The sequence below is a fragment of the Anser cygnoides genome, chromosome 2 (assembly GCF_040182565.1).
Source record: "Anser cygnoides isolate HZ-2024a breed goose chromosome 2, Taihu_goose_T2T_genome, whole genome shotgun sequence".
NCBI classification, from domain to species: domain Eukaryota; kingdom Metazoa; phylum Chordata; class Aves; order Anseriformes; family Anatidae; genus Anser; species Anser cygnoides.
Genome location: NC_089874.1, coordinates 118538046 through 118557716, shown reverse-complemented (window position 1 = coordinate 118557716; position 19671 = coordinate 118538046). Strand labels below are relative to the sequence as shown.

Sequence of the window (19671 nt, the reverse complement as noted above, 5' to 3'; positions counted from 1 at the left end):
TCAGAATTACTCATCCCACAGTAGGGTCAGGCACTCATGATGGATCAGGGCCATCTGCCACAGTGTCTCTATAGCCTGAATGTTTTGGTGTTGTCCTTCTGGTCTGATGACTGATATTTTCATTAAGCCATTTTTTTCATCTGGATGAACCAGTGGCAACAATACAGGGATAGCAGGAAGCAGCATTGCTTGGTATCTCTGTGCCCTGCTCAGTTTTGTAACTCTGATGTTACTGTGTATGAAATGTCTGCAGTGCTGGATTTATAAAAAGAAAAGTAGTTTTTGACATGTTTTAGTCATAACGTGTTTGCCAGGGCAGAATGGATACAAGGAGAGTTCTCAAGATAATCTTCGCATTGTTTCTCAAAGCAACATGGCTAAGAAGTTCTTTTTTAATCCAGGCTGTACATTTCTTACACTGAGAAAAAAAAAAAAAAAAGACAGTGAAATGTTACAGTACAAAGCAGGAAGATTCCTGGTGCATACATTCAGATTATGTCGTGCACTTAAAAACATGCTTGGGTTTGTAAGAAGGTTCTGTTTCCAAGGTTTCATCAGTCCTATCTGTGTTCTTATGGAGGGGGTGGAATTGAGACAGGAGTGAACTGAGATGCCACAACTAGCTAGCGTGGCGTTTGAAAGCCTCCAAGTTCTCTCATCCTCAGTTCATCATTTGTCATTTGAGGCCATCGATGAAAGGGAAACAAGCTTGATCTAATAGGAGAACTCATCCACATAAGGGAACTTACATCTGTGCTGTTAACTGGTACAAAGGCCAGTGGCTACCAGCTGTGCTCCCCTTGCCTGTGGGTACACCCAAATTCAGAGAAAAGTTTTACATGATTTGTACAGTGAGGTGGAGATGTTCTACACAGGCAAACACAGGCTGCCCATGTTTGGAGTTGTTTTTTTATACCTATGCAGGTAGCAGATAGCCAGAATTGCGTTATTGGGAGCCCATACAGGTTGCCCAGCCTCAGAAATAGAAAATGTAAGCTGCTGCTTGCTGATCCCTGCAGGGATCAATGAGAAATACCACTGTGCCTTAACACTAGCACAATGTTCTGGAAGATCTTGGAGAATTTGTGTCCTGACTTGCTTTATGAGAAAGCAGCATGCATTTTCTCTACATCTCAGAACCAGTTTGTTGTGCATCTTGGCCCCATCTGTCTGGAGCACAAGGCTGGTGGACACCAGCTCCCCGTGCCCAGCTCACGCAAGGGCATGACTCTTTTATTTGCTTCTCGCCCTGTCTGGGCAAGGTAGAAAGGTACCCACTAGAGAAGCCCTCACTCTTCTTTTTCATTATATTTTTATTTTTATTTTTATTTAAATAAAACTTTGAGAACAAGCTGTGTTTGTGCCATTACGTGACGTTGTCCTGGTGTGATGGTGCAGAACAGCATCACCTTGCATGCTGTTCCTCTCTCAATCCTGGATGGCATTTGGTAGTGCCATCCTGGTTCAACAAGAAACACCCACGCAAGCTGGAAACAACACCAAGATCCAAGACAGGAATTGATCTAAGGGCCAAATGCTCAGAAAGAAGAAAGAAAAAGTTAGCACCTGTAGAAACCAGTTCACAATAAATACACGGTAAATCAAATTGTAAACTTTGCTGTTTTTCTAGGTAACTTCTGGTAAGTGATCCAGAAAACAACAGTCTGTTTTTTGTTAAAACAAAGTTTTAAATTTTTTTTTTTTTAAAAAAGACTTATGTTGACTGGAAAAGTATTTTAAGCTAATCTTTAAGGGATACAAAGTTATTTGCCTTATTTTTCTGTATGCACTTGAAATTGCTTTTCTTCACAAGAGTAATTATCTCAGAAAAATTGTTACTGAAAATATAGCACTGTAGGTTTGTGTGTTGCCTCCACAGCTTACAGAATAAGACTTGTGAATGCTAAATTTTTAATCCATAAGTGGTTGCATGAACTTCAGTGGGACTGAAACAAGTGAAATTAAACACATATTATACACATATTAAACACGTATGTGAACGCTTGTGGGACTAGATCCAAAACTGTTTTGCTTGTGTAACTGAGGACAAACTTTCTGATTGGGACTTTTTGCACTCTATTATCATCCTTAGAAGAGTCTCTGTAATTGGACTTGATGGATAAGTCATATTAAAGATGTATGAGTTAGAATAAATTCCAAGTAATTTTCATGTGATTATATTACTTTGGTTTGCCATTTACTTTCATTTGAGCATGATAAACAATATTCATCATTTTCATAGATGCATCTGTAAACACAATGGCAACGTAAAGGTGATGCCATGTTAAGAGAATTTGGTTGTGGTTTCTCATTAGGTCAAGTTTCCATTTAGAAATATTTTACTGTAAGTGGTATGCACAGGGTTACTTGCTTTGCTTGAGAAAGGTGGAAAATTCAGGTACAGAATGTGGAGAGCTCTCCCCAGCTATGCCTGAGTAACAAGGACTTTGCATGGGGTCTCTAGTTACAGCCCTGTTTTACAAAATGCTATGGAAACAGTTATGAGTGTGGTAATGCAGTATCATCATAGTTGATCAAACTGCATTTGTCAGACTATCATATCACACAAATGCTGCATGTTCCTTGTTCTTTATGTGCTTTGCTTGTTTGCTTATATACATGAAGTATTACTATGTGAATGTGTTCCATGCCAGGTATGAGTGGAATGAATAAGGGTGGGTGAGCTCCACATATAATGTGAACAGCATGCAATGTTTTCTGACATGTCTCTGAAACTTTCAATTTGCAGGATGAAAGCTCTATAGAAAGTGATGAGTTTGATATGAGTGACTCTACTAGGATGTCAGCTGTGAACTCCGACCTCAGCTCAAATCTCGAAGAGAGAATGCAAAGTCCTCAGAATCTCCAGGGCCAGCAGGATGGTAAGGTTCTCCTTTCACATAGAAAATGTGGTATTGTCTTGTCTCTCTCCCATTCTGTGCCTTCATTTAGTACCTGCTGTGTCCTTTTCTTCATAGCGAGTTTCGTTAGGTAATTTGAAATGTATGTTCCCTTTGTATCAGTGTGAAGAGGAAGAAGCTGGTTGTGTTTTTTTCTTTTCCTTTTTTTTTTTTAAGTTAATTTACTTGTTGCTTAGGCAACAGGTGAGTGCTTAGATCACTATATGTTAAGTGTTATTATTTTATTATTTTTATATATGAAATGTGACCATACACAGGCATAAAAGGAAATGAAACTCAAACCTTTCCAAGGCAATCCAGAAGGCTGAGAAAATTGTTTTTGGTGGTTGAAGTGAGGGAGAAGGGAGAAATATGTAACAGAAGTGTAGTTGTTTGGGAGCAAGGAACAGGATGCGATATTCAGAAAAAAGGATGAAAAAGACAAACTCCAACAGAGAAATAGAGATAAAAGATGAGAAAATACGACCAGCAGCCTTGTAACTCTGAACATTAATTATTTCTGGGTTAGTTGCAACGTACAGCTAATTTGTTGGTGAAAGAGATGGAAGTCTTACTTTGCATAGAAAGAGCAAAAATGAGTATTCTGATTTCAGCCCTTGTTACAGAATGAGTTAGATAGGCCTGGTTTTAAGTTAAATTTCTCCTTGGGTGTGGAGCTCATGCACAGCCTGTCCTATACAGACTGTTATGGTGGCTCATGGGTGGCACATGAATGAGAAACACCCAAAGTGCAGGTGTGTTCTGTTGCTATCAAATACAACCTATTGGTATTCTGTACATGTTACTGTGTAATTTCCTGAACATGTGTGCCAATTCAGAAGGGCTTCTTATATTTCTCCTGAACACTATATATATGGAATTTGACAGTTAAGCTGGATTCTTTCCACTTTTTGCATCATCGTCAGTTGTTACCTTGTAAGGTTATGTAGGTTAGAAAGCGTGTGTGTTGCACAGTGACTGATAGGATCTGGCTATGGGCAGGACCTTCTGCTGTGTTGCTCTCTAGACAAATAAAGGAGGAGGATGTTAAAGATAATTTGCTAGGCAATTCTGAACAAAAAGCAGGGGAAGCCAGTTCACTTTCCTGCTAAGTCTGACTTTTCAGGGCTAGTATGTAATAATACTGCTAACTCAGAGTTTTCAGGGATTCTTTGGAAGGTGCCAGTTTTACGTGTCTGGCACTCAGTGAAAACTGTGCTTTAGAGGTTATCATTTACATGTATACTCAATCTATTTCACATATGAAGTATTTCCTAATAGTAATTGTGTGCATGTGTAACTCTGAAGTAAAAATCACAGCTCAGTGCCATAACCTGGAGAAATGCCTGTCATACATGTCATAATACATTCTGCAGCCAGAGTAATGCTCCACATCTGATTATAGTAGAGCATACGTACGAATGATAAAATGCTGCAGAGCTGTCACTTGCTATTTAAAATCTGTGGCAAATAAATGCACTGTGGTCTTTGAACTACAGGTAGTGTGATCTTACAGAGTTGTTTTAAATCTCTCTGCTTTTCTTCGCCTCCTCCCAGATGGCACTTGCTCACCTTCTTAAGGCAATACTATTTTTTGTTGATTCTTCTGGCTAAAGCATCAGCTGATAGAGAGATCTGAAATAAGAGCTTTGCCTGCCTCATGGTTTTCCTGTGTTAGATGCTGTCAGGTAGCAAACCTGAGTGTGGCCAGTTACAGCAATACTGTGTTTCAAGATATTGGAGAAGAGGCTGAAGGAGAAACTGGAAGACATCAGAGAAGGGGAAGGAAAGAAGAATGATAGGAGAGGGCAGGGGTGGAAAGAAAAAAGAAACTGAAGGAAATGAATGAACATGGAACATAAGAAGCGGGACAGGAAGGAAGGAAGACAAAGGGGAACTTAAGTGAACCTAACAGTAGCATTCCTTTTGCTGTCACAGCTTCTACTGTAAAATTTCACAAATTTAATACTTAATTATAGTGTATGCCCACCCAAATTATCACTTAAGCATAGAGTGTGTCTGAAGTGATTCCTTCTCCTTTCCCTTGAACTATTTTATATGTCCACGAGAGTTTTTGTCGGCCACCACATACAGTCTACTGACAAAGACACCTGACATGTGGCTTATGTGGAATGTGTTTGCTGCGTTTTGGCAGGTGGAAACTTACTGCTGTGTGTGATTGCCCATGCACGCATGGTTGGGAAAGGTGCCTGTGGTGGAATGGGACAGCTGCCGCAAACGTGCCCTCACTGGTAGAATGATTTGCTAATGGGAATTGTTTGCTAACAGGACTCACTGCTGCCTGGGTTGGATTAGTGACAGATCCAGAATTGGTGTGTTCTGCCACTGGGCATTAGCGTGGCCTTCCATACAAGGTGGTGTAAGAATATTTTGGGACATCTAGCATTCTTTTCCCATGGATTTCAACTGATTAATAGTACAATATAATCAGTGTACCCTAGAGGAATCCAGTGGTGGGTCTGGCCACACCAATGAGGGATAGATGGGGACCCTTCTTCCATTTCAGTTTGTCAGAGCACCGTGGAATGCTGACACTATGTCAAGAGAACAAGATGGTTTCATGCCCTTTTACCTGTAGCTATACCTGCATCATATTCAATCAGGTATTTGCCTTTGGAACCCTATTGCAGAGATCATACTAGAAAATTTGACCTGTGGTTTCTCAACATCTTCTAGTCTAGTACTCTGTGTTCTCTGTTTCTCGTGGTTAGGTCATTTGAACCTGAATAGAATTAAGGCAAGTATGAGAGCAACCCACAGTATTGGCTGAAAGCAATTGACTTCTTCATCCAGGAATACCATGGTCAGTAGAAATGTGCTGAGAAGGAGGACACAGAGAGGGAAGGTGTGTGTTTGCTTGTAACGGATGGGCGTTGATACTGCACAAAAGTCCAGGGCTCTGCAAATGCGCCAAGGCTTTGTATGATTCCCTGTATAAAGAATATTAGATTGAAAGGAATGAAGAACTGAGGAAAAAATGAAAAGTAGAGAGAGCTGGTGAATTCTACCCATAGTAGTGAAACTGCCACAATACTGTGAAGGACAGTTTCCACTTTAAATTAGCCTTTGTGTGCTTTTAAATAACAGGGCCTTGAGTCACACCTGCTGGTGGATGGCTGAAAATAGCATCGTGAGCACCTGCAGGGCTGCTGCAACTATGGGGGAGGAGTTGGAAAAGAGCTGCTGCTCTTCCCTGGGGAGTTAGAAAAGGAAAGCAGCTCTAATATGCAATCGGTTTGTTCCCCCAGCTGGGAATGGGGTAGGGCTATCTGGTTACCAGTCCCTGGGAGCTGCTTTCCCTAGCAGCAAGCTGGATAATAGGGCTGCAAATTGCCAAAGTGTTCCTTTCTCTTTTGCACTCCCCCCCCTTGCTTACCCCTGTTTTTTTGCTTACCTATTCTGGGAGTCTTGTCTGCTTCCTTATACATATATGTGCTACAGCTCACTTGTCCTAAGCTGGTTCTTGGGGTGAGTGCTGCACGCTGCTCATCTGCAGGCAAAGCTCCCACATGACAGCTGTCTTTGATTCTCCTTTTTTCTAATAATGCTCTAGGGACTTGGATGCGAGTGGATCAAAACCTTTTGCTCTTGTCTCAGACTGCAGGCAGCAGGCAAGGTTTGCCAACTGAGTCTGAAATAAAGGAGATAGTCTTTTTTTTTTTTTTTAAATTAGGAATTCAGTGCTTCAACCTGTACAAAATGATTTCTGTAGCAAAAAAAAAAGGACCTCTAGACAGGTCTGTTTGAGGGGCAACAAGATCTTTTGCCCAGAGGCAAAATAGGAGTCTGGTTGCCTTTGCCTGTTAGCTGAAGCTCTGTGCAGAACAGCTGAGTGTGTTTTGCTCACTTGCCTTGGTGGTTCATTGGTGACCAAGGCACAGGAGCAGAGCAGGGGGGCTCTAATTGGACGAAATGTAGAACACGCACAGCTCTGTCCCTAGAAGAAACAAGGGGCTAAATTTGATACCTCACCATGTGAACTATCAAATAAAAATCAGAGATGAGGCTATTTGTTTGTAAATCAGTGCAAGATGGAGAATTCTCCTGTTTGCAGTTTTTCTCACTCTACCAAGGTACAGCAAAACATTTTAATGCTTTGTTTGAGTTTGGGTGGAGGGATTTATGTTCACTTCAGTCCAGTTTGTAGAAAATTATAGTTATGTATGTATATATATTTATATAGAAATACCCCTCACAGACATTGTGTGGAGACTGTGCTTATAGAGGCTAGATATGAAAAAACGTGTCATGATTCAACCTTTGACAGGGGTTGTGATATAATCTTAGACCTGGAGATTAGTAATAAGCTTTTCCCATTTTTTGTTTTCAATTTACAGAAAGTTGGGCAATAGTACTGTAATGTAGTGGAGGACTATTCCTTCAAGTAGCTTGTGGTCATTTGGATGGTGCCGATTCTTTTTCCGTAGCATGCTTAAGTTGCCAGGCTTTCCACAGTGTACATTTAGGAGGTGTTTAAGGTTCACTTGAACCATCCCTTTCTCTCATATGGTGTTTGTGGTAAATGGAAGTTTAGGATCATCTAAATACCTGTTTTCTACATCGAAGATGTAATCATTAATCAGCAGCTTCACCTGAAACAAGTAACAGTAGCTGATTAAGTAGTTAAATCTGTGCCTCTGTGCAAGGGTGTGGAGTTTACTAGAACCATGCTTGCCATTGTTTTTTTCTCTCTGAACTGAGCCCAAGCCAAGTTTTTAATCCGTCTTTCCATTCTGAATTGGTTGTACTGTAGTAGTTCTTTCTGCTTTTATCGTTGTTCCACTAAAACCTGGACTCTGTCTTACAATACTGACTTTTCTTTTTCCACAATGTAATTTAAGTGAGATGCATGGGTTCAAACACCAAGTGAGATGCATGGGTTCAGGCCAAAGTGAAGACAGATTGGCAAAGGAGTATATTGGAGTAAATCCTCCCTGCTGTTGCCTATGTTTTGACTGTGCTAGTGATGTAGAGTAAATCAAATGGTAACAAAGCCAACACGAGAGCAGGAGATTCTCAGCACTAAACCCGTTGCAATCTTTTTGCTGCTAATTAAAAAGTCTTTGTGGAAATGCTATTTTAAATTAACGTACAAAATTATTTTACATTAAGGGGGATTGTGCCTTTAACTTCTGTTCAAGTACTGAAAGGTTTTGCAGATAGGCTTGTTGTGTATGAGGTCTAGTTGTGCTTGATTTCAGCAACGACCCACAAAAGATTAGCCCAAATGTTTGTAGGATTTGCTTGTCTTTTACTTAAAATCTTGACTTCTTTAGTCTTCCAAACAACGCACCTGACATTTCTCTAGTGTATGGGGTGGACTGAAATTAACACACAATGTCATAAAGTTGTAATAACTTGTGCTATTAAACATAAAATGAAAAGCAGCCTGCTAGTTTTCCTTCATACAACCTCATGTACTTGTAGAAAGCTTTTTAATGTGGGGGATTATCTGTGGCTTGACTGGTTTTATTTGCAATTTGTAGATCATACCAACACAGCTATAATGCTATAAAAGTTGCTTATTACGCTTGTACTTTATACAGGACATTAGGTTAATAAGCATTTTACTCTAAAGCAAAAGGTAATTTTTGCTTAATAGTGTGGGTTTGGGCTGATTAAGAATGGAGGATGTAGCACTGTTAGCTTATAAAGAGCATAGAAAAACAACTGCTACTTTACTTTTTTTTTTCCCAAAATGGTAGAGCGTTTAAAATTGCATTCATGTTGGGGCCAGGAGAACTTCTTAATTTTGTGATATATCCAGACTTTCTGGTCTTGCTCAAGCCAGTGAAACTTGTGACATTTTGGGCAACAATCTCTATTCATATGAGTAAGGATGAAACAATATCTGTCTCACAGCAATGGAAAAGAAGAGACACATAGCATCAAAGCAGTGCTGATAATATAGTAACTTATGCACAATGTTTTGTGGTCTTGCTCTAATTTCCCTGGAGAGGAAAACCCACCTGTATGGACAGGTTTTATCTTTCCCTTATTCTGGGAGGTTGAGCAGATGCAGCAGAGGCTGAAAGAGGGCAACAGGCACTTCCCAAAGACGAGGGCTGTGACAAACTGGCAAGAGGGAATGAGGAAGGTCTCTGCTTCTGCTGCCCGGCAATCTGTTCTGAGGATAAGGAAAAGTCTCCTGTCTCTGCAGTTGTCAATCTGCCGCCTCTCACAAGCACCAGCTTCATTACCGAATAAAGCACGGGATAGCAGAATCACATATGCATGTTGCTGAATAAGTCTTTGGGCTGCGCTGAAGTGTTATCTTACTCTTGTCAAAATTACAGGGGTTTCTTTACACAGGGAATTAGGTATAATACATTGCTCTGTTTGAGAAAATTAATATCATTTTCACCTAAACAGAGTTAAAGTGGACCTGAGAACTTGGCATACAATAATACTATTATTTTGCTTCAGTGGAGCTACACCTGGGGTGATTTGGCCCATCAGATTTGCTTTGATGTAACTTGATTTGCACAAATACATGTAAGAGGGAGGTAAAGAAAAAAAAAAAAGCTGAAACCAGAACAGAAAGCCAGACAATTGTACAAATCTCATTCCACTTTTGCTTTAATGACTTCTTTAGAGATGATATGTTATCAGTGTGAAAGGCGCTACGAGTGACACTGAAAGGACTCTTGAATGCTGTTACGATGTCAGTAATAATGCATTGTACTGAGCCTGTGCCATAGCTTGAAATGTTGGCCCTGCTGTATTAGAAACTTTCAGTCCTTGGGATTATTAAGGATTCTCTGGAGTACTGGGTGGACTTTTCAGCAAATCAAGTATTTTAATGTACTGGCTACTTATTACAAAGCAGCTGATACTTGGACTGTCATCAGAGGGCTGAGCAGATAGGCTCTTCAACAGTCTGACAGATAAAAACCTTCCTTTGACTCTTTGTACAACTATATATGTTAACTATTTAGCAACAGTGTTTCTCCGTGCAGATTAATGTTAAATGAATACATGGCTAAGACCAGAACTTCAATAACTGGGTGGATCTGCCTAATCAGAAAGAGCTCTCACACCAGAATTTGGGCGTGAAAACCCATCTCACTGAAGTGTAGCACATAGATTACTTTTATAGTTGAATTTTTTTCATATGAAAAGCTACAGTACATTCATTTGCTGATTGCAACTTCACAATCATCTTGTGAGTTGGTTGGGCTGAATGTCTTTCCTTGTACATTTTAATTCTCTCTTTTCTTATCTTTTTTAATAACTTGTGGTTTTTTTTTTTTGACACTTTTTAAAATCTTATACTGTAATTAGTTTCAGAGACTAAAATATTATTAAATGTGCATTATGCATTTCATAGAATCTCAGCTACAGTGTGAGTGGTCTGTTGCAAGCAGGGAAAAATCCTATTTCCCGCACCACCCTCCCAGCTGTACAACTGTCACTTTCCATTACGCTTGCCTTGAACAATTGAGTGTGGCTTGTAATGACAATAATTGCCTCAAAATTGTTTGTCATGTTTGGCTTGTTAGCAACAAACTACTAACTGTTGGTTACAATCAAGTTCTCAGCTATTATTCCATAATTACATAAGGGAATACTTTCAGCCAATAATAGTTCTGAAATGAGAATTATCTTCTCATAAATAATGCTAAAATGCTTGCAGACCATTCACTCTATTCACAGCCATTTTTTTTTTTTTTTAACATGAGCAATCTAGTGTTAAGTGAAGCCTACTCCTGTGTAAAAGGCTCGCCTCAGACTTGTATCCTTTTACATCTTCAAAACATGTCTGCAGGTTGCATCAGTGTTGTACAAATCCTCTGTTAATAGATGTTTCACTTTGGCAATAGTGCTAACCCATCAAGCTCACTCTTCCTTACACAAGTACTGAAAGGAGACAATTTGCATTTAATTTCATTACACAACTCCTTGTAACTAAGCTTAGAAGGATTTCTGAAAATGTTGGTTTGGATTTGGTTGATTTTCTTCGTTTCTTTTTTTCCTTATCTTACCATTCCTCAGACTTTTCCTTCCCATTTCTCTGTAACCTCAAAATTAAGGAGGGGCATTCTGGCATATGGGTTTAATTTAGCTTTCCAATTTATCCTTTTGTAGGTAGCAGTTGACTTTAGCATGAGCTATGTTCAGAGATGGCTTGATTGAATTTGGTTTGCTTCATTACAGTATAGGTAGAGTTTTTTTGATAATTATGGTTAAAATATATGGCAGACATTGATTCCACATTTTTTTTTCCTATTACATTTAATGTAGAGAAATATTTTAATTTCAGTAAAAGTAATGTACTTTAAAGAGGATTAAATATAGCCATTATTTCTTTACTTAGTTATATTTTAATTAAGAAAGTTCCTTTTTTTTTTTTTTTTTTTTTTTTTTTCTGAACAGGAAATTCCCTGAAGACACTGGGTTATCTTGCAATTTTTTTAATGGAAATTTCTTTAAAACGCATCTCACTTGATTTTTTTTTTTCACGCTGAAAGTTTAAAAATTAGAAGTCATTTGCTGACTAAACACAAATACTTCATCTGCAAAAAGAGAGCAGTATTTTCTCAGCACTACAGAGCTTTGCAATATTTAACACAGAGGAAGTAGATACATAAACTTTCCTGAGATCTGTGAAGCAGTGTTTTCAAATAATTGATGTCATCTTGCCAAATAGTAACCATATTCATTATTCTGAGGCAGAGAGACAACCTATTTCTAACACTTCTTAATAACAGGAATGAAAAAATATATAATCTTTCCAGAATTTTCAGGATAGGCTGAACTTCAACGATTTCCTCCAAGTATTCGTAAATTCTAATGGCCTGGTTATTGTGGGAAAGCTAGAAGCGAGAGTTTGCAGGTTGACTGGAGACAGAAAAATACACAAATAATTAGACAACATCAAGACAGATTCAAATGCAGACAGACTCTGTTACAAGTTTATTTAGCAGTTGGTGACTGGCTCGCAGCTTGCTGGGGGAAGCTCAAGGCTCAAGCAGACTCTTCAGTGCTGCATGCCAGGTGGGCACTGGTGGAACACCCAGACAGACAGACAGACTTCATTAGCTACTCAACCCACTTGGGGAAATGTTGTGGAGATAAACACCTTGTTTGTGTGTTTTGTGAATTGTACTGTAAGTGATGTTGAGAAACCAATCCAGGGCCTCAACTTTAAGGGTCGGCATTCCCATTAGAATATGTTCAGATAAAAGGTAACATAAAGGAAGTATCCAAATTTATGTTATCTACAATTTTCAAACTTAGGTGCACAGAAAGGAAGGGAAATTAATGCATTAGGTCAGCTCCAAGAAACTTTTCTTCATTTCCATCAGAAACCAACTCATTAGTGCACTTGCCTTGCAACTAGAGCATGGCTCTCCAGCAGAAGCATTTCCCCGAGATCTCTACTGCAGAAATCCTTGGTCATAGGCATATTTGCATCTTTACCTCTTACGTCCTTCCTCAGATCTTCAGTTTCATTTCAGTTTTTAGAAACCTACTTCCTTGTGAATTGGTCAAGAAGTCAGCTTAACGCATGTCTGAGAGAACTAGTGATGGCATCTACCAAGCTTCTAGCAGTCCTGATGTCCCATGTCCTTTACTGGGTGGTGTTTTTCCTTAAGAAGAAGGTAGAGTGATTCCTGTTAGTAACTATTCCAGGTCCCTGCTGTAAACAAAAGGTTAAACTTGTGTACAAAGCAATAATTATGTCTGACTGGAAGGTGCAGTTCAGACCTCTCTGTTTAGCTTTATATACTCTGAAACTTGAATTTCACGTCGCTATAGACATGGACAAGGATATTTGAATGAGATCATAAGCAAGGAAAAATGATGTGGTTCATTAGCAGCTTTTAAATAAGACAAGAGTAACAAGTACTTAGGGGTGATAATTGATTAGAAAATTTGATTCTGTGATTTGAGAAACACTGTGATAAAGCTGTGATATCAATGGACTGGTTTGAATTCTTAGTAACAATAATTGCTATTATTGGTTAGATGGGAAAATAGGAGATAGAGCAGGGAATATTTTTATTTTTTCTTTGCAAAGACAACAAAATAGAGCAATGTCATTTCAGTTACATGTAGTTATTCTTCCAAGAAGAACCAAAATAAGAACTGTACTAAAAATTTTAATGACTTAATTGGCAGAGACACGCAGTGGGTTTGCTACGTTGCACTATTTAAGTGTCTCTTGGATGATTATCCTGAAGGCAGCTGAAGCTGCAGCCTATCAAAGAAGAGGATGAAGAGACAGAACTACAAGATGTGAGGACTCTCAATGTGAATTACCTGCAATGGGGAAAATAGACCCTCTTCAAGAGGTGATGCAAATAGTGAGAGCAGCCAGATGGTCTAGAGAGGCTGAGAGTAAATGTAAGCAAAAAATGTTGTGAAGTGTCTTTTAAAAAGACTCCTTGTTTGTGTATAAAGAATCTATAAATAATATTGAATACTCTACGGGTCTATACCCATCTTCTTGATCAAGGATTTCTATCTGTCTAAAAAAATAAAACTGGTCTGAAAACTGGTAACTTTTTCTAAATAACCCTCTGAGTTAACTGTCCAAGGACCATATTTTAATGAAATGTTCAAAAGAACTTTCACCTCTAGTGACATGACATTTGGAAACTGCATCCTGCATGATCATGCCCAAAAAATAAGGGTGCAACTAAAACCTTACTTAAGTCAACAATAAGAATTTCTACAAAGTCCACTGCAGACAAGCTTTCATTTTCCACATTTTCATAATAGGTCTCAAGCAGTTGAACTTATCCTGCAGTAGTTAATGTGGATGACGAAATTGTCAATGGTTCTTTAATTAAACCATCAGTGCAGTTTATGTGGAGATGATAAGCTTGAGATGATATTTAGTGAGTTAGCCAGGCTCTGTCTGTGTTCCTCTATCTTCCTTTTTTCTTTCTGCCACATTTCTGCAATTCAGTGCTAGCTGTTATGTGTGCTCTCTAGGAACTATGCAACTGCTTAGATTCCTGGCTCGGACTATAATCCCTGCTACAACTGTAATCACAGGCTTGTAGTTGCACATATTGTTATATGTCTTGCAAATAGGCTCTATTTTAATTAAAAGCATGGATGTTGTAAAGCCTGTTAACAAGGACAAATATTTTTCTGTTCTCTGAATCAGCTACTCGGCAGCATGCTTCCATCCATTCCCTGGAAAAAAAAAAAAAGGACCTTAGATAGCTTACCCAAAGAAATGGGGAAATGGTGGTGAAAGCATTAAAAAGCATGTGCTACGGGTAGATTTTGAAAAACAAGATGACAGCCTGGTCAAGTTCTCCCCACTGATTTAAAAAAGAGGGTTCTGTGGTGATTTTTGAACATAATTTTTTCTGTTGGCATTGTAGAGTGTTGATTTCAATAGAAGCTTACTTAAATGTAGCTTTGCAAAGGAGAGGGTGGACATGGTAAAACAAATATTTTTCTGAGAAATAACTCTTCACCAGCTAGGAAACCGTATATATCCCTCACCTTCCAGCCTTTCACAGGCAGGTCAGACACTGCTTTGGCCACACAGAAGAACAAGGTTCTGTTAAGAAGAGCTTCTACTGCATAGATAATTTACTTGAATGGGTAGGAGTAGATTATTAGTCTTTTCTGTTTCTGGTTTTGAGTATTGTGGTTGGCAGTCTGGGGGGTGGTGCTGTTCAATCTATTCAGGCTGGATTTCATTTCTCTGTCTTCTGCTGTTTCTGTTGGTGCTTAGTATGATCCTCTGTTAGTAGAAGATTATGCTGTGATAACACTTGAGAAGGGAGGACAGCAAGGGGTTCCAAATCTGACACGTGTCCCACCAAAAAAGCATGCTATAATAGAAATAAAGCCCATTGCTTCTTAGTTGATGTAGGTTGTAGGATCTTGTGTAGCACAAAGGTTGGCTATCCCCTGGGAGTGAACACACTGGCTAGTAAGACCCCAAACTTACCTGATCATCAAGCATGATGGAGGGAGTGGGTGTTAGTGGTACCAATATCTTCCCGCCTCCCCTCCCCCCCCCCCCCCCCATTATTTCTGCTCAGACTGAAAACTGTCCTCCTTCAGCGCCTTTCAAGGCAGTAAAAAGTTACTTATTCTACTATCCTATGTAAGTGTATGCTGGATGCCTTCTCATTTGTTACAGTCAGGCAGAATGCACAGGTGTGAAGAGGAATCAGTTCTGAGGAAAAATCCAGAGAGGAAAGGGTTGAAAAGACTGCTTAGGGAGTGGCAGAAATTGAGTTGCCAACTTGACAAGGTTATTTTTCCAGCAGTATTTATTAAAAATAAAGTTAGCATCGAATTATGGAACCTCTGGCCCTCTTGTATATTCCATTACACAATATGGAACAAGCACAAAACTAATTCAAATATACACAGAAGTATCAATTTCTATGAATAGATTTTATGTTTATATATTGTATAACTCTATTTATAAATCTGTATTTCTATTACCAAATATATATCTCTTTCTGTACTCATCTATTTCAACAAAATGAAATGATCATTGAAAAGAGAGAGAGCTTTATGACATGGGAATCTGTTATTAAGCAGATGTTACATTTTTCTGTGCTCTAGAGACCATCTCAGAGAGTTCAGAAATACCATAGACTTGCATTTCTGGAAGGGTCAATTCTGTGAATGCCAAATCAAATCAGAGCCAAACGCTTCTTGAATTTCCAAGACAAAAAAAAAAAAAAAAAAAGTAAGATATCTTACTTTCTTGTTGTTCTGATGTGGGTGGAAAAGCTTTTGATTGAATGCATTTTCAGAAAAGTCACAAAGTGTGTGCCATCTCAGCCAGCTTGTGTTTTCCTGTTCAACAGAAACAACAGCAAGAAATAGTGGCTGTCAGCATCTGAAGCTCAGATCACAATATTGCAGGTAGTACCTGAGAGGCAGCTGTAGCTACAACAGCTTAACAGTGTATTCTTCCTCCAGGGAAGAAATGTCAAAAATAAATTTGGATGACTGTCTTGTAGAAGAAGGTTCCATAGTGAAGCCTATGTGAAACCTATCTACGTATATATGAAATCTATAGTGAAACTCTTTGCTTCCCCCAAAATTCTTTCCTAATATAGGACAGTGCCCATCTTAGGGGCTTCCTCTTGGAACCATTTCTGGAGGTGCTTTGCAGGTCAAGTCAGAAGTGGCATGGAGAACACAAAGATGGTGTGTACTTGATAATTGGTACTGGTGAGTAAATGGTCTCCTGAGGTTTAGCCAGGGCAATTCTTTAGGTGTTTTTGTTCTTCAGTATGATCATAGAACCATAAAACATCCTGAGCTTCTTGAACTCCACAGGCTATGCGCTGTGACCACTGCCCCGGGGAGCCTGTTCCAGTGCCCGATGATGATAGCTGTAATCAAGGCAAGGACTCATAAACTCCATAGCTTTTAAGGCCTGTGCCAAAAAGGAAAGGTGATTTCTGGCTCATTACAAGTGAAAGATTATTTGTTTATTTTTGCTGCTGTGGCAAAGTGCCCAAGTGGGCAGCCACTAACCTAGCATTTTGAAAGGTCCTAAAATTTAGACTGGGTTGAGTAATTTAAAGTTGGATCTTCTTGTTACAGGGAGACCATCAGGAAAAAATTCCTTCCTCCTATCACCTTTCATTTGTTCACCTTCATTTTTTGAAGGCCATTTTTTCTGTCATGTAAGCATCAAGACAGATAGGGAGAGAGATGGACTGGGGACTGAAAAACTTTTTGCATTAGTGTCAGGAGGATAAAAAACTTTTTTTTTTTTTTCATAGCTTCCTGTAGTTATTGGTAAAGAGCTCCGATGTTTTTTTTGTCTCCAGGGCAAGACTTATCGAAGAAATAATTTTCAAAACAATCCTTAGCTCACAGTCTAAGGAAGTTCTGAAATATTTCTCCTCAGTACTGCATATTTGGTTATTTGCCAGCTGTAACTCTGTAATATCAAAGATGAATGGTAGTAAAGGATGGGGGCTGGTGGTTGTAAGACATGAGAACAGGATGGGGTAGAGCAAATGAAAAGTTAAGCTCTCTTCGTGCTGATTTCTGGCTGGGATTCCGAGTGTGAGAAGGGAAAGGCAGTTTTAGAAGCAAGCAAAAACAGTTTTCCAAAGAGTCGTCTAGAAGATAGGAAGAGAGGCAGTAGTGAGGGGCTGGCAGAGGCATAACTGGTAGTTAGACATCTAACTCCTGCAGAGATGTAGCAGGAGAGAGAGCACTTTTCTGCCATTCGTGCCTTTGAAAGTGCTGCTCTTGGTGAAGGTTTGCAAGTTCTCTTACAGTGACTCCATGAAGAAGCTGTTTAAAAGTGTATTACTTGTCAGTGTGTGAAAGGAAAATGTCAGTGCAGGCAAATGTCTTGCATCATATTCTCAGTGGGCCTACATTGCTTTAGAGCAAATGAGGTTCCAACCTTGTTTAAAAACAGATGTTATTTTCTGTCCACAACGTTGATTTCTGTGATAGCTGATAGTTGTCCTTACATCCCTGTAAGTATGAAAAATGTAATGTTAACCTCCTTAATTATTAGGCACATTTTATAAGTCCAATATACAGTGATTATACAAAAATCTGCTGAAGTCCACTTGCTATCACTTCTGGTCTTCAAATGGTGAAGAAACCAAATAGATGTTTGTGGTAAATGCTTGCTTGATTTCAGTACAACAAAAACTGTTCGAGAATGTCAGCTAGTCAGTAACATGGCATAAATGGCATGCTGTATTATGTTGTCTAAATTCCAGAAGAGATGCTGTCACCTCTTCCACCCACCCTGTACATGTGGAATATCTTTTCAAAGCAATCTGAGGGTGTTTGCCTGTGCATTTAAATTGATGCCCTGATTCAGTAGTTTTATTGTTCTAAGTAGTAATACTAAAGGAAGTGTTTTCAGTTGGGAACATTTGGGGGAATATTACCATCTTTGTCAAATGTACCCATCCATACAACAAGAGTGGCAGCAATTTCCAATGACTCAGAGCGGCATTAATCCAGAATTTTTAGAGCTATTAGCAGGGATAGCAAAGCTTAGAAAGGTTACTCTTCTATCTCCCTAGTTAAATCTGAAGGCCAATGGAGCTGAGGAAATGAAGCAAGGATGAGATTTAGAAAAATGTCCGTTGCCTTGAGTCACAGCACTATATATCTTTTAGAACCTGAAGGTATCAGAAATTGCCACTAATACGACTGAAGGCCAGAACATAGATTGCAGAAATTAAAAACAAACAAATAAACAAACTTAGCTGCAAAATAATTTAAAGACAATACTCAAAAGGATACATTTCAGATTATAAACTGAGTTATCAGTTTGGGGATGCTGGAATTTATTGACGCTTTGAGAAATGTGCCCAAGGACCCTGGTGAATGGGTAAAGAAGAAGGAGGACGTTACTATCATATTGATCACATGAGAGTGAATGGAGGTGTTGGAGTTTTTTTGACATCTATAATCTCTAATAGGAGGGAGCTACAGAGTCAGTGGAAAAAGTTCTACCCTATGTTAAATCTGCGTTACTCTTTAATGAAATTTGACAAGCTTTCGGAAGAAGGGATGTTTTTTGGCCCTGAAAACTGCAAATAAATTGTATTCATTTTTTTTCTGGATGTTCACACTGATTCAGCACTGACTATATATAGATTTTTCTTTTCTTTTGACAAATCCACTCCTCTGATATTATTGAGGAGCAGCTTTCAGACTAAGCTGGAAATGTGAATGGCATTTTAAGATCCACCTACATCTTATGAGATAGTCTTTACTACTCTAAATTAGATTCTGTAAACATGTCAAATATGAGAATGGGTGGAACATATGGATTGGCCAAAGGTATCTGAAGTAGGAGCCTTTTCTTTCTGCATGCTACAGCTCAGTTCAGCCTGAAGCATGATAGGCACTTTTAGTGACACATTCACACAGGAAAGAAGAGCATAGCTGTGAAGATAGGCCAGAAACTTCCTCTGCTTGTTGTATGACACGGTTACATAAAAAGCCATATGGAAGCTGTTAGATGCTAGTGTCTTCAAGGTAGGGCTTAGGCCTTGCTTTTGCATTTTGAGTCATGACATTTTTCTCCTTATATCTAACTAGATCCTGTGCAAAGAAGTGTTGACTATAAACACAAAACACAAGTGAGTTCCTTTGTTCTTTGTTTTAAGCACAGTCATTGATAAAACCTTTGGAGTCCTCATTAAAAAAAATAAATGTCTGTGATGTTTAGGTTTGAAATCAGGTCCTAGGTCTTTATTAGCTATTGTTAGAGTCTCACAGATCGTACATTCACATGTTTCACCCAAATGAGTTTTATATAGTTGAAGTGTACCAATGTACCCTGCAACACAAAGAAGATGAGAATAAATAGATGGATAGTTTCACTGGTTATTCTGATTCCAGATCTTCGGTCTGTAACAAGGTTTACCTTGGGCTGATGTCCTCTCAGAATCATTGGAGCTCAGAATATTCCTCTCATAGCTTTTTACTACTAGCTTTCAAATGAGAGTTGCTGACACTCTTACCATTCTTGTTCCATTCCAGGAACATTCAAAGAAGTACATAAGAGAGTTCAAACTTAGATTGAGCTTGTAACTTCATTACTAGCACATGTGATCATCCCATGCTACTCAGTTGTTTTCAAGCCTCACCTGGAGTACAATGGCTAATTCTAGGCTCCACAATTCAAAAAAGATGCAGACAGAGGCTCTAAACGAGTACCACAAAGATGATCAAAGGGCTAGAGAATCTGCACTGTGAGGAGGTAGGTTTTTTCACCCTGGAGAAGAGAAGGCTCAGGGAGACCTCATCACAG

The 19671-nt window shown here is 39.0% G+C and overlaps 1 protein-coding gene across 5 annotated transcripts in view; it reads left to right on the top strand.

The window, feature by feature from the left end:
• NOL4 (nucleolar protein 4) overlaps nucleotides 1–19671 on the top strand; it is a 189963-nt gene that overhangs the window by 45114 nt on the left and 125178 nt on the right. For all 5 annotated transcript variants that reach the window (XM_013184980.3, XM_048046575.2, XM_013184979.3 and 2 more), the window contains exon 5: nucleotides 2750–2882. In XM_013184980.3, coding sequence (XP_013040434.2) covers nucleotides 2750–2882 — 133 coding nt within the window. The remainder of the gene's footprint in view (nucleotides 1–2749; nucleotides 2883–19671) is intronic.